This window comes from Oncorhynchus gorbuscha, linkage group LG15, assembly GCF_021184085.1.
Source record: "Oncorhynchus gorbuscha isolate QuinsamMale2020 ecotype Even-year linkage group LG15, OgorEven_v1.0, whole genome shotgun sequence".
Taxonomy (NCBI): Eukaryota; Metazoa; Chordata; class Actinopteri; order Salmoniformes; family Salmonidae; genus Oncorhynchus; species Oncorhynchus gorbuscha.
In genome coordinates, this window is record NC_060187.1 from 57,626,015 (window position 1) to 57,640,426 (window position 14,412).

At 44.0% G+C, this 14,412-nt stretch overlaps 1 protein-coding gene across 1 annotated transcript in view; it reads right to left on the reverse strand.

Annotated features, from left to right (window-relative positions):
* Positions 1-4,036, reverse strand: part of LOC123997571 (forkhead box protein O6-like) — a 44,363-nt gene extending 40,327 nt beyond the window's left edge. The window contains exon 1 of the mRNA XM_046301949.1: positions 2,082-4,036. Coding sequence (XP_046157905.1) covers positions 2,082-2,582 — 501 coding nt within the window. The 5' untranslated portion in view covers positions 2,583-4,036. The remainder of the gene's footprint in view (positions 1-2,081) is intronic.
* Positions 4,037-14,412: the final 10,376 nt, after the last annotated feature.

Sequence of the window (14,412 nt, forward strand, 5' to 3'; positions counted from 1 at the left end):
TCCTTCTTGATACACACAGGAAACTGTTGAGTGTGAAAAACCCAGCAGCATTGCAGTTCTTGACACACTCGGTGCTAATAGAACTACTGCCATACCCCGTTCAAAGGCACTTAAATATTTTGCCTTGTCCATTCACTCTCTGAATGGCACACACACAATCCATGTCTCAATTGTCTCAAGACTTAAAAATCCTTCTTTAACATGTCTCCTCATCTTCATCTACAGGTGATATCAATAAGGGATCATAGCTTCACATGGATTCACCTAGTCTGTCTATGTCATGGAAAGAGCAGGTGTTCTTAATGTTTTGTAAACTCAGTGTATATTCCGGACTCTGACATTGTTCGTCCTGATATTTTTTTTTTTTTTTTTGGATGGTTAGGTATTACTTCACTGTGGGAGTTGGAAACACAAGCATTTGGCTGCACCTGCAAAATATGTGTGCGCGACCAATAAATATTGATTTGATACGATCACACAGACAGAAAAAGAGATCATGACAGTAGATTTCAAAACAGCCTCTTAGGAGGGAACCAACAGGAACGACTGACAGCGAAGAGGGGAGGGATACTACAGTCAATCCCACTGCATGCACGACAACGGTTCAAACTGCTGTGAATTTCACAAAGGTTCTAAAAGGGTTCTCCTGATCTACAGGGACGAGGGTTCTACATGGAACCCTTTTGGAACCTTTTTCATACAAAACCTTGTGTCTATGAAAGAAAGGATTCCAAAAGTGTTCTTCGTTGGGTGAAAACGTTCTATCTGGAACCGTAAAGGGTTCTTCTACCTGGACAAGTGTTGTGGTGTGGGTTTATAAAACTCTCCCACCTGTGACCTCATGTCTGGGCCTCAAGATCTCCTCTCTAAGAGGTACAATATCAACAGACACACTTGTGCCTCTAACTTTCCTTGTTACTTTGGGATTTACTGTTCTTAACATTAGCTTGTGTTAATGAACAACGGCGATAGGAGTGAGACGGCATAATAATGAGGCTGATACAGTAAAATGGGCAGACATCCCGGAGAGGCTGCTCTAGGCTGCTGGCGAGACAGGTGGAAGTGTGTGTGTGTGTGTGTGTGTGTGTGTGTGTGTGTGTGTGTGTGTGTGTGTGTGTGTGTGTGTGTGTGTGTGTGTGTGTGTGTGTGTGTGTGTGTGTGTGTGTGTGTGTGTGTGTGTGTGTGTGTCTGGAGAAAAGCCCCTTTTGAATAGCCTAACCCCTGGGCACAGACGTCAATTCAACATCTATTCCATGTTGGTTCTATGTAATTAAATTGAAATGACATGGAAACAACATTGATTCAACCAAGTGCCCAGTGGGTATTTACACCATTGACAGGTGACCAGCTACAACTCTCTCAAGGGACACCTTAAAAAGAGAGTATAAAGTAGGTGTACAACAAATATTTGAAGTGAAAATAGATTTTTAATTGGCTATATGCCTGTCTAGGGCCTATTTCTCTGTCTCACACACATGGAGATAGTGTGTGAGAGAGAGAGAGAGAGAGAGAGAGAGAGAGAGAGAGAGAGAGAGAGAGAGAGAGAGAGAGAGAGAGAGAGAGAGAGAGAGAGAGAGAGAGAGAGAGAGAGAGAGAGAGAGAGAGAGAGAGAGAGAGAGAGAGAGAGAGAGAGAGAGAGAAAAAAAGGAGAGAGAGAGGAGAGAAACCAAAGGAACCAATATAAAAATGCATGCCATGTGTGCATTTTCATGATCATAGGCTGTGGAATGGGGGCGGTTACTCATTTGCTGTATACACGTAGCCAAAACAACGATGGAATTATGAAGGTATGCACCGTGCTTTTCCAACCTCTACCCAGCTCCATTCCATGTTGCTGTCAATGGTAGGCTACAGTCATTTATTGATCAGTGCCATTGACGCGAGGGATAATTACATGGCACCATTCATGCGTAACGACCCTAAAGTGTGACATGTGGCAATGTAATATACACTACATGTGCAATAATGTAGCCTATAGCCCAGGAATAGCATACCCAATGTTGTCTTGGCTGAGACTTCTGGTGTGTTTAATATCGACATAAAGTATTTCATATTATAACAATTGTTAGACATGCGCTTACCTTCCATCCAGCTGAACTATTACTGTCGCCCTTATCCTTGAAATAGGGAACATAGCGGACCATCCAATCATAGACCTGTGAAAGCGTGAGTCTTTTTTCAGGGGTGCTTTCAATGGCTCGTGTGATAAGGTCCGCGTACGACTGGTTACCCCATGCGTTCCGCCGCGAGGATTTGGCTTTGCGCAATTGTCCAGTCACATCAAGTGCCGCGCTGGCCAAGCATGGGTGCGTCGCCCGGATGGGAGCCGGGGCGACTGCTGGATGCTTCAGCTCCGTCGGCGTGCCACCCATTCTCCCCGCTCTGCACGCTGAAACGGCTAGATTGTCATCTGGTTCCACCTTGATGGTGGTCAGTGGAAGAACCCCATTGACCTCCTGCACTTCGGGGAAATCCTCCGGACAAGGCAGTGGCCAAGTGCACGAGCGAGGCCGGCTTTGCGGCTCGAAATCCGAATCGATATCAACCTGATGAGCCAATTCGTCGTCCTCCATCATCAACATTTATCCTCAGTTGGGAAGGAATAACCGGGTTAGAAAGAAATACAATACCTCCACTATTCCCGTATTGTCTCCAATACTAGACCTACTTCAAGCCGAAATCCGTCTCGTGACGAGGATATTACAGTCTGATTCAATAAAGTAACGATCAAATCTCTGAGAAGCCGGCTGCTGTGGAGATGGATGATGTTGAATAGCTCGTCTGCAGTGGGCTATCACCGACCCGCATGTAACGATAAGAGTAGCAATAATAGTAACAATAATCGTTCTCCCATTTTACCTGAAATAAAACATGTTCAATTGGGGGAATTGTGAATTGCCTACATCTCCAGCAGCTAGAGTCAATCAAAATGCATGACAGTGTCAGTTCATCCGGCTGCAGCAACAGATGATACCTCATATAACGAGAATAGAGATGCAGAGAGCCGTCGAAAGGATCCGAAAAACATTAGACAATAATCATTTTAAATCAACAGGATTGTGCAGACAGCACAAACAAGCGATGGTGTGTGATTATCGCAAATTATTAAATATTACAGTCTTCACGGAATAGGCTGGCAAATGCAAATCCATTCACAGTCACACACAAACGATTCCGAATTCAATTGCAATGATACTTTTTTTTTTTAAATCGGGTCGCATGTGTCTTTTAAAAAAGCGACACACTTCCAGACATTGCACAGTCCAGCATCGGTCTGATGTTGTCCACTTGATAAATAATTGTAACACACGTATTGCTCGCCTCTAGTATTTCTAACATGTAGTCAGTCTATCTCCAATCTCCTTTTCTTACTCTCAGATCCCCTCACATGTCCTCATTTAATAAAACTCGTTTCGTAAATGTGAACTGATGACGTGCTGACGCTGTGGTGTGGAATAGATGCTGCCATTGGATGGCGCGCACATTACTCCCAGGACATGTTTAGAACACCCCGGCCAGAACTCTCTCACATATCATATCAACCCCATCATAAAGCGGTATGTTGTTGCAACATGAAAAATATGCATAATGTTCTTAATCTCTGGAAAAGCGGCTGCTGCGCGTTTTAATGCGATATTTGGTCTCCAGATTCCAATTAGCCTAACTTTCACTCTTAAGATAATTTGGTGCAGATATACTCTCTTAACGTCTTTATGATCAGTCTTGGAGAATCAGTTGATAATCTCCTTTTGGCGGCACGGAGTCCAAAAAGACCCACTGATGCACCAGAACAGCGGGAGTGTAGTTTTCTGCCACAATTAGATAGATTTAGTTCAGATTAACAGAGATTAGGTAACCCCAGATTCTAATCCGATATGAGTGAAGAAAAAATAAAATAGCTACATGCTGTTCAATTATCTCTGCTCTTTTCCCTCCATCACCGGAAGAAAATGTAGGCGTAGCACATAATTTTCTAAAATCGCTTTTGCCAAGCTTCGATGCGTTACAGCAGCCTGTTTCTTTCCACACTTGCAGAAATGACGGTTGAGGATGTCAGACTCCCAGTGGCAGCCCCTGTTTGACCCGTGTGTGTAACAACCAGATTGCTACATTGACCGAGGGGATTCCGCCCACTGTATGGTGCCGCCTCCTCATGTGTCAAAATTGACAGCTAGGCGGGAGCATTGCTCAGGTGCTTAGACGCGATTGGCTACCGCAGTTCAGACCACGTTGTCCATTGGCTGATTATATGGCCGAAGGGGTTAATTCAGATGAATAATGTAATCAATGTAGTGTCCTTTACTTTGACTGAGAATTTATAATTTTATTGGTGGTAAGTCTGCATCACATATTTGTCATTGACAGTAATAGTCAAAGGTGAACAAGAGCAAAGAGTAGTCACAGACGGGGTATTTAGACACCATGTTAGTCTAACTCAAAACATATGGGTCAGTGGTTTTCGAAAAACAGACATGAGCCCTATAAACTACATAAAACTAGAAAAGTAAAAATAGACATAGGGGGCTGCCTAACCCATAATGCATTTTTTGAACCATACAGGAATGGAAAACATATACCCAAACGCTGACCTATACTGTACTTTCCACCAAATAAATACAACTTGCTTTACAATCCTATTACACAGTTATTACACACATGCAGACATCTAATTTACTGTACATGGGTTACTCACTAATACAGTGTTCAAAAGAATACAGGATAGATTCAGGATCAGGGCAGTGACTTTTAAATATTTGTTTTTATATGTTTTTCATTCGTGAGGAATAAAATGTAATCTTCCATCTTGAAAGTGTTTGGGGTGGACCCTTAGACTGCATGTTGGCTTGCTGCCCATCGTCTAGTGAAGTAACCAAGCCAGGATCAGGTGAGCGGTTGGGCAATGTCGTGGCCATTACGGAATGTCTGCACGCACCAGTTATGAGATAGGTAGGCCTACACTACTAACCCACAGTCATTGCCACACACACACACACACACACACACACACAGACCTTACATCACATTGCATTATTTGTTCTGCGAATGGGGTTGTCAATGTTCTACATTATTTTACCCATGATTGAAGTTTTTGGCCGAAGCTTTTGTTCTGAGGACAATACTAGATGGTGGATCGAATAGCATTGTTTAGTTGAGGGACTGACAGCACACACAAACAACAATGGGCACTCACATATTCCTTGAGTGATATAAGTGGCCACAAAGATCCCAAACCACAAAAACATCTATTTAAAGAACAAGCTGAGATTGTCTACCAAGTCCCCACCCATTACACCTACTACAGTAAGTACAGTTAAAGTTGCACAATATGACTACAAAATGCAGTAAAGTCTCAGTTGTGAAATTGTACATGTCAAATATAGCACATGCGTGAGGTGGAAGAATGTGTCATAGTGTGTCATGGTATGACCAATAAATATATCGCTTGAGATACCCTTCACAGAACAACGCAAACTGGCTCTAACCAGAATAGAAAGATGAGTGGGAGGCCCCGGTGCACAACTGAGCAAGAGGACAAGTACATTAGAGGGTCTAGTTTGAGAAACAGACACCTCACAAGTCATTAACTGGCAGCTTCATTAAATAGTACCCGCAAAACACCCGTCTCAACGTCAACAGTGAAGGGGCGACTCCGGGATGCTGGCCTTCTAGACAGAGTTGCAAAGAAAAAGCCATATCTCAGACTGGTCAATAAAAATAAAAGATTAAGATGGGCTAAAGAACACAGACACTGGACAGAGAAACTCTACATAGAAGGCTAGCATCCCAATGTTGAAGTTGAGACTGGTGTTTTGAGGGTACAATTTAGTGAAGCTGCTTGTTGAGGACTTGTGAGGCATCTGTTTCTCAAACTAGACACTAATGTACTTGTCCTCTTGCTCAAGTGTGCACTGGGGCCTCCCACTCCTCTTTCTATTCTGGTTAGGGCCAGTTTGCGCTGTTCTGTGAAGGGAGTAGTACACAGCGTTGTATGAGATCTTCAGTTTCTTGGCAATTTCTCACATTACTCAGAACAAGAATAGACTGACGAGTTTCAGAAGAAAGTCCTTTGTTTCTGGCTATTTTGAGCCAGATACTAATCTAGTCTAAAGAAGGCCAGTTTTATTGCTTCTTTAATCAGAACAACAGTTTTCAGCTGTGCTAACATAATTGCAAAAGGGTTTTCTAATAATCAAATAACCTTTTAAAATGAGAAACTTGGATTAGCTAACACAACGTGCCATTGGAACACAGGAGTGATGGTTGCTGATAATGGACCTCTGTACTCCTAATTATTCCAAAAACAATCAGCCGTTTCCAGCTACAATAGTCATTTACAACATTAACAATGTCTACACTGTAATTCTGATCAATTTTATGTTATTTTCATGGACATTTTTTTTTACTTTTCTTTCAAAAACAAGGACATTTCTAAGCGACCCCAAACTTTTGAACGGTTGTATACTTCCATAAATATTTTGAGATGGTACTGGTCTACCTTCAGATAAGTCTTGTGGGCATCCTAGAGAAAATCAACCAATGCGTTCGTGAGAGTCTCACCTTTCAATAGAGGGGTCATATTAGTGTTTAGGCCAAACCGTTCAGACACTACAGATGTTTTTGTGAGAAGACCGATTTTCAGGATGTCTCCTGGTCTGACAAATACCACACTAGCTCTGCCACCTTTCACAGCAGATGATGAAGGCCGACATCAACGGATGTGGTTGATTGAGATGCAGCCCATGCAACAACAAAAAATATACTCTAGCTTAACATAGTTTTTTATTACTATGCTAGTTAGAGTTTTGCAGGGCGCTCTTCACACTCTTCAGAGACACTGAAAAGTTACAATTACCAAGCTATGGAGTTTCGGCCAGCATTGCATAACATGTCTCGGAACAAGAACTTCTACTGAGACAGAGAACATATAAAAAAATAACTAATCAGATGTGATGAGAGACAGTTGACCCAATCCAGAGGCTTGGAAGAGGACCACACCTCAGGAGGGAGAAGAGGGGAGGCGAGGAATAGGTGGAGAGACAGAGGGAGGCCTTGTCACTGTCAGGAGACGTAGCCTAGCGCCGAGAGTGTGTGTACGGCCGGCCCGTCCAGGCAGGCAGGCTGCTTTACACTAGTCCCCATACCAGACATTCCGAGGCAGGAGGGCTGGCTTAAGGCGCTCTCTGTGGCTGATCTTCCAAAAGCCCTTCACCACAGTGAAACACTTTAGCCACAAGCGGGGCAGCCGCAGGCTGGGCTAAGAGCTGCTCCACAACAGCACAAGTTGCGCCTGTAAATTGGCACACCGAAAAAGCACTCAGTGGAATTTCATTCACCTACAAAAAAAAGGGTTCCCTCCCACTTCCCCACAGCCTAGACCCACCCATCATTCCCCTCCCACCTCCAGTAACCTCACATCTTTACTTAAGTAGGCCATGTACCCATGTCGCTCTGGTGGTACTGGGATGAGTGGAAGACTGGAAGTTGGAGGAGCCACAAGGAGGCCCTGGGGAGACCGATGTCCGTCCTGGGAAAACGCCTCCCTCCTCTTCAGTCACAGTTCGCCTCCCTCACCAAGCATATGGGCTCCCAATAACACAGGAAGGAGAGGCTCCTTTCCAATTATCAAGAATGTTCCTGAGTAGGCAAGTCTGGATTTCACCCCCTCCGTGGCACCAGCCCAACTTGGGCTGACTTAAATACTTCCTGCCCTGGGCAAAGAGTCAGGCTTATCGTGGCACAGATCTTGGCACGGGCCCTACCTGGTATGAACACAATGTTCAGAGGCACAAAGATGAGTGGATCCAAGAGGCTATAATTACGACGGAATGCAGCGGAGTGGGATAAAAGTGGTGCGCAGGTAACAGTTTCTTTCCTCTGTTGTTTCGAGGGCTCTGAGAGTGAGAGGTTTAACTAATACGATACTGGCCTGCTTAATCCTATTTGCAAGTTAAACAATGTCTGGATGATAAAAATCTCCTTGACAATTCTCCTGTACTAGGCTGTTTCTTTGGGTGGCAGAAGATGGTAAGGTGGCATAGATGTGTGTTCTGGTTGTCAAATACATGAACATGACATTGAGGAATACACATTGATTTCCCACTTATTAGAGCCATGGCGGGTGAGATGAGGAGTGGGAAGGTCAGGGTTATGTCCATGACCCTCTACAATGGGCATATAAGTACATTATCTGCAAGTACATTATCCTGACAATCCTCAATTAATACGATTCATATTTCTTAATAGGGGTAGTCTATGAGATGTCCATAACCTTCTGCTGAGCCAAAGATCGCTATATGCTTTACTACTGACTGCACATGATGAACATTACTATTGACTGTGTGCAACCCAAGAGGTCATGTTACTGCATTTAGCTCATTGTTTAATCTGGTTTTTAGGAGGAACTCTGAGCTCTATTTTCTAAGAAACTGAGGCACCATCGCTTGGCCTCTGCCTCCGGCAGTGAGTTAAATCACTCACTCGCACAAGAAGAAACCATTGGTTGGCTGGATCCACAATGGCTGAGAGGGCCCGATGCCAAGCAGCTGATTAGCCTGGCTGGGTTCCTCAGGCAGCACGGAGGAAAGGTACACAGGGCGGGGGGGCTCATGACCAGAGATCAGGCTACTAAACACAAGTTTAAGTGGAATAAAGCCAGCAGAATGTTGTGTATGATTGGGCTGGACATAAACAGCCCTGGGCAAGAGGCATCTGCTTCTTTAATATATAATTCACTTTACAGGCAGCAAGAAACATCAGACTCAGTCCTTGTCCTTCGGGCCATGAGTCTGGTTTTGGTTGTTGGTCAAAGTGGTAAGAAGAGCGCTGTCTCTATCTTGTACTTTCATTGATAAATCAGCCACTATGGAATTCTGTGCACAGAAAAGGGCTGTATTTGAATCATTACAAGCAGACTTAATGGCAATGGGACAGACATGTTGTAAGGCAGGCCGGAAGTGAGGGCAGGTGAGCCCATGTTGAAATAAAGTAGTCCTCTCTACCAATGAGCAAGACCTCGCCAAACAAAGCATTGCAGAGTGGTGACTAGCTGGCACAACCACAAAGTTATACAATCAGATTTGAAACCTAACCTTAACCACACTGCTAGTAACCCTAATGCCTGCCCTTAAATTAATTTTTACGAGACTATTTAGACTTTGCAGCTGGCCCATCTAGCCAAAATCGCTGTTCTGATTTATGACAATAAACGTCAAACTGTTCACCAACCCTGACATGCTTATAAGTCAAGGAGAGATAGCCACCTGCTTCCCAGCCCCTCCTTTCAGACACAGTCGCCTCTTAACACACCAGGGTCACTTGACATTGAACTGACAGCTCAGTCAATGCAGGGTTACAGCGAGATTTCACAATTTAGGTCATTATTCTACTTACCTACTTTTCCATTACCTGTCTCAATGGCACTGGCCGTGCGCTCACAGACACCCTGCTGGGACAAATACAACTTTGCAATCTCTATACGACATCGGAGAATGAATAAGGAAGTGGATAGAATCGTATTTATGTTCAGTAAAAGTAACACATGTATAAAATATCGATGACGACAGTATGTTTAGCTTTGTAAGATTATACATGACCAACCACCCAGCTTTGGAGTAGTTCCCCAAAGCTCGCTACTGTACCGGGAGACTTAAAGCAATTGTCCTAAGCTAATGATATGCAAACTGCATGCAGAGACTAAAAATGGTATCCATTTGTTCGTCTGACTCGTTCGTCTGACTATGGGTAAGTATGAAAACAAAATCTCGCAGTATGCCTTTGAGCATTGGGCATGATGTGCACTTGCAGCTACAGAGCATTCGGGAAGTATTTCGACCACTGACTTTTTCTACAAATTGTTATGTTATAGCCTCATTTTAAAATGGATTAAATTGCCCCCCCACCCCCATCAATGTACACACACATAATGACAAAGCAAAAAAAATCAGAATGAAATATCACATTTACATACAGTACCAGTCAAAAGCTTGGACACACCTACTCATTCAAGGGTTTTTCTGTATTTGTACTTTTTTTCTACATTATAGAATAATAATGAAGACATCAACACTATGAAATCACACTTATGGAATCATGTAGTAACCAAAAAAGTGTTAAACAAATGAAAATATACACTGCTCAAAAAAATTACGTGAACACTTTACTCCAAGTCAATCACACTTCTGTGAAATCAAACTGTCCACTTAGGAAGCGACACTGATTGACAATACATTTCACATGCTGTTGTGCAAATGGAATAGACAACAGGTGGAAATGATAGTCAATTAGCAAGACACCCCCAATAAAGGAGTGGTTCTGCAGGTGTTGACCACAGACCACTTCTCAGTTCCTATGCTTCCTGGCTGATGTTTTGGTCATTTTTGAATGCTGGCGGTGCTTTCAGTCTAGTGGTAGCATGAGACAGAGTCTAAAACCCACACAAGTGGCTCAGGTAGTGCAGCTCATCCAGGATGGAACATCAATGCGAGCTGTGGCAAGAAGGTTTGCTGTGTCTGTCAGCGTAGTGTCCAGAGCATGGAGGCGATACCAGGAGACAGGCCAGTACATCAGGAGACGTGGAGGAGGCCGTAGGAGGGCAACAACCCAGCAGTAGGACCGCTACCTCCTCCTTTGTGCAAGGAGGAGCAGGAGGAGCACTGCCAGAGTCCTGCAAAATGACCTCCAGCAGGCCACAAATGTGCATGTGTCTGCTCAAACGGTCAGAAACAGACTCCATGAGGGTGGTATGAGGGCCCGACATCCACAGGTGGGGGTTGTGCTTACAGCCCAACACCGTGCAGGACGTTTGACATTTGCCAGAGAACACCAAGATTGGCAAATTCGCTACTGGCGCCCTGTGCTCTTCACAGATGAAAGCAGGTTCACACTGAGCACGTGACAGACGCGACAGTCTGGAGACGCCGTGGAGAACGCTCTGCTGCCTGCAACATCCTCCAGCATGACCGGTTTGGCGGTGGATGTGGGGTGGCATTTCTTTGGGGGGCTGTGCTCGCCAGAGGTAGCCTGACTGCCATTAGGTATCGAGATGAGATCCTCAGAACCCTTGTGAGATCATATGCTGGTGCGGTTGGCCCTGGGTTCCTCCTAATGCAAGACAATGCTAGACTTCATGTAGCTGGAGTGTGTCAGCAGATCCTGCAAGAGGAAGGCATTGATGCTATGGACTGGCCCGCCCGTTCCCCAGACCTGAATCCAATTGAGCACATCTGGGACATCATGTCTCGCTCCATCCACCAAAGCCACGTTGCACCACAGACTGTCCAGGAGTTGGCGGATGCTTTAGTCCAGGTCTGGGAGGAGATCCCTTAGGAGACCATCCGCCACCTCATCAGGAGCATGCCCAGGCTTGTATGGAGGTCAATACAGGCACGTGGAGGCCACACACACTACTGAGCCTCATTTTGACTTGTTTTAAGGACATTACATCAAAGTTGGATCAGCCTGTAGTGTGGTTTTCCACTTTAATTTTGAGTGTGACTCCAAATCCAGACCTCCATGGGTTGATCAATTTGATTTCCATTGATAATTTGTGTGTGATTTTGTTGTCAGCACATTTAACTGTGTAAAGAAAAAAGTATTTAATATAAATATTTAATTCATTCAGATCTAAGATGTGTTATTTTAGTGTTCCCTTTATTTTTTTGAGCAGTGTATTTTATATTTTATATTCCTCAATGTAGCCACCCTTTGCCTTGATGACAGCTTTCCACATCCTTGGCATTCTCTCAACCAGCTTCATTAGGTAGTCACCTGGAATGCATTTCAATTAGCAGGTGTGCCTTGTTTAAAGGTTAATTTGTGGAATGTCTTTCCTTCTTAATGCATTTGAGCCAATCAGTTGTGTTGTGGGTGGTATACAGAAGAAAGCCCTATTTGGAAAAATACCAAGTCCATATTATTGCAAGAACAGCTCAAATAAGCAAAGAGAAACGACAGTCCATTTTTACTTTAAGACATGAAGGTCAGTCAATGTGAAAATTTTCAAAAACTTTAATAGTTTCTTCAGTTTCTTCTGCAGTCACAAAAACCATCAAGCGCTATGAAGAAACTGGCTTTCATGAGGACCGCCACAGAGGATAAGTTAGAGTTACCAGCTTCAGAAATTGCAGCCCAAATAAATGCTTCAGAGTTCAAGTAAAAGACACATCTCAACATCAACTGTTCAGAGGAGACTGCATGAATCAGGCCTTCATGGTTGAATTTATGCAAAGAAACCATTACTAAAGGACACCAACAAGAAGAAGAGACTTGCTTGGGCCAAGAAACATGAGCAATGGACATTGGACCGGTGGAAATCTTTCCTTTGGTCTGATGAGTCCAAATGTGATATTTTTGGTTCCAACTGCCATGTCTTTGTGAGACGCAGAGTATGTGAACGTATGATCTCTGCATGTGTATTTCCCACCGTGAAGCATGGAGGTGGTGGTTTAATGATGCTTTGCTTGTGACACTGTGTGTACAAACTTTTGACTGGTACTATAAGTATTCAGCGATTACAGCGATTGCAGCGATTACAGCCTCGAGCCTTCTTGGGTATGACGCTACAAGCTTGGCACACCGGGGAGTTTCTCCCATTCTTCTCTGTAGATCCTCTCAAGCTCTGTCAGGTTGGATAGGGAGTGTCGCTGCACAGCTTTTTTCAAGTCTCTCCAGAGATGTTCGATCGGTTTCAAGTCTGGGCTCTGGCTGGGCCACTCAAGGACATTAGGGAGACTTGTCCCGAAGCCACTCCTGCATTGTCTTGGCTGTATGCTTAGGGTCGTTGTCCTGTTGGAAGGTGAACTTTTGCCCCAGTCTTAGGTCCTGAGTGCTCTGGAGCAGGTTTTCATCAAGGATCTCTCTGCACTTTGCTCCGTTCATCTTTCCTTTCCCTCGATCCTGACAAGTCTCCCAGTACCTGCCGCTGAAAAACATCCCCACAGCAAGATGCTGCCACCACCATGCTTCACTGAAGCGATGGTGCCAGGTTTCCTCCAGACGTGACGCTTGGCATTCAGGCCAAAGAGCTCAATCCTGGCTTCATCAGACAAGAGAATCTGTTTTTTCATGGTCTGAGAGTCCTTTAGGTGCCTTTTGGCAAACTCCAAGCGGTCAGTCATGTGCCTTTTACTGAGGAGTGGCTTCCGTCTGACCACTCTACCATAAAGGCTTGATTGGTGGAGTGCTGCAGAGATGGGAGTACCTTCCAGAAGGACAACCATCTCCACAGGGAAGCTCTGATTTTTGCTCTGACATGCACCGTCAATTGTGGGACCTTATATAGACAGGTGTGTGCCTTTCCAAATCATGTCCAATCAATTGAATTTACCACCAGTGCTCTAATCAAGTTGTAGAAATGTCTCAAGGATGATCAATGGAAACAGGATGCACCTGAGCTCAATTTCGAGTCTCATAGCAAAGGGTCTGAAAACTTATGAAAACAATATTTTTTATTTTTTAATAAATGTGAAAACATTTCTCAAAACCTTTTTTCGCTTTGTCATTCTGGGGTATTGTCTGTAGATTTAGGAAAAACTGTATTTAATCAATTTTAGAATAAGGCTGGAACAAAATGTGGAAATAGTGAAGGGGTCTGAATACTTTCCGAATGCACTGTATATGGGAGGGCATCAGAGGAAAACTGATCTCTAGCCAAGAATGGACATGATGACACAATGGAGACAAGACCATTTTGAAATTATGACTGTAGATTAAACAACCTGAGGCCTCAAGTCTTGTATTCACAAGAACCTCCCTCCACACAGGTTGCCATTGATGTAGTAATGGGTTAAGAGAAATGAGAGGGGAAGGGAAATCAATGCTTTTGTGAGAGGAAGAAAGGGAAAGCTTTCACAGGTATATATATCATTAAGCAATTGAAAAAGCTAATTAGAGTTGTGGGATGAGATGTGCAGATCTTGTGGCTAACTATTTCCATGGCAACCACAGCTCATGTGTAGATGATCCGAGGTGCAAATATAACTGGCTCTAACCAGAAAGACTGTTTTTACAAATAGAGTAGGAGAGCTCCCTAGTGGTAGTCAATGGAAATGGCACCTGTTAACATTTAGAATACAAACATTGGGGAATGTTGCAGATAGAAATGTTTTTAATAGAGCTGGAATGATGTGGCGGCAGGATGGGCATTCGGCCAGTAACCTAAAGGTCGCTGGTTTGATTCCCCGAGCCAGTGGAAAATCTGTCGATGTGTCCTTAAGCTAGGCATGCCCAATTGCACCTGTAAGTCGCTCTGGATAAGAGCGTCTGTTAAACGACTTAAATGTTATGATACATTATTCTACATGTCAGGATGTTGTGAATATGTAGATTAGAACAAACTGGCCTGTCTGAACATTACACGATGTTGTGTCCTGCTGCACACGCACTTGTTGAGTGCTGCAAACCAAGAGGACACTG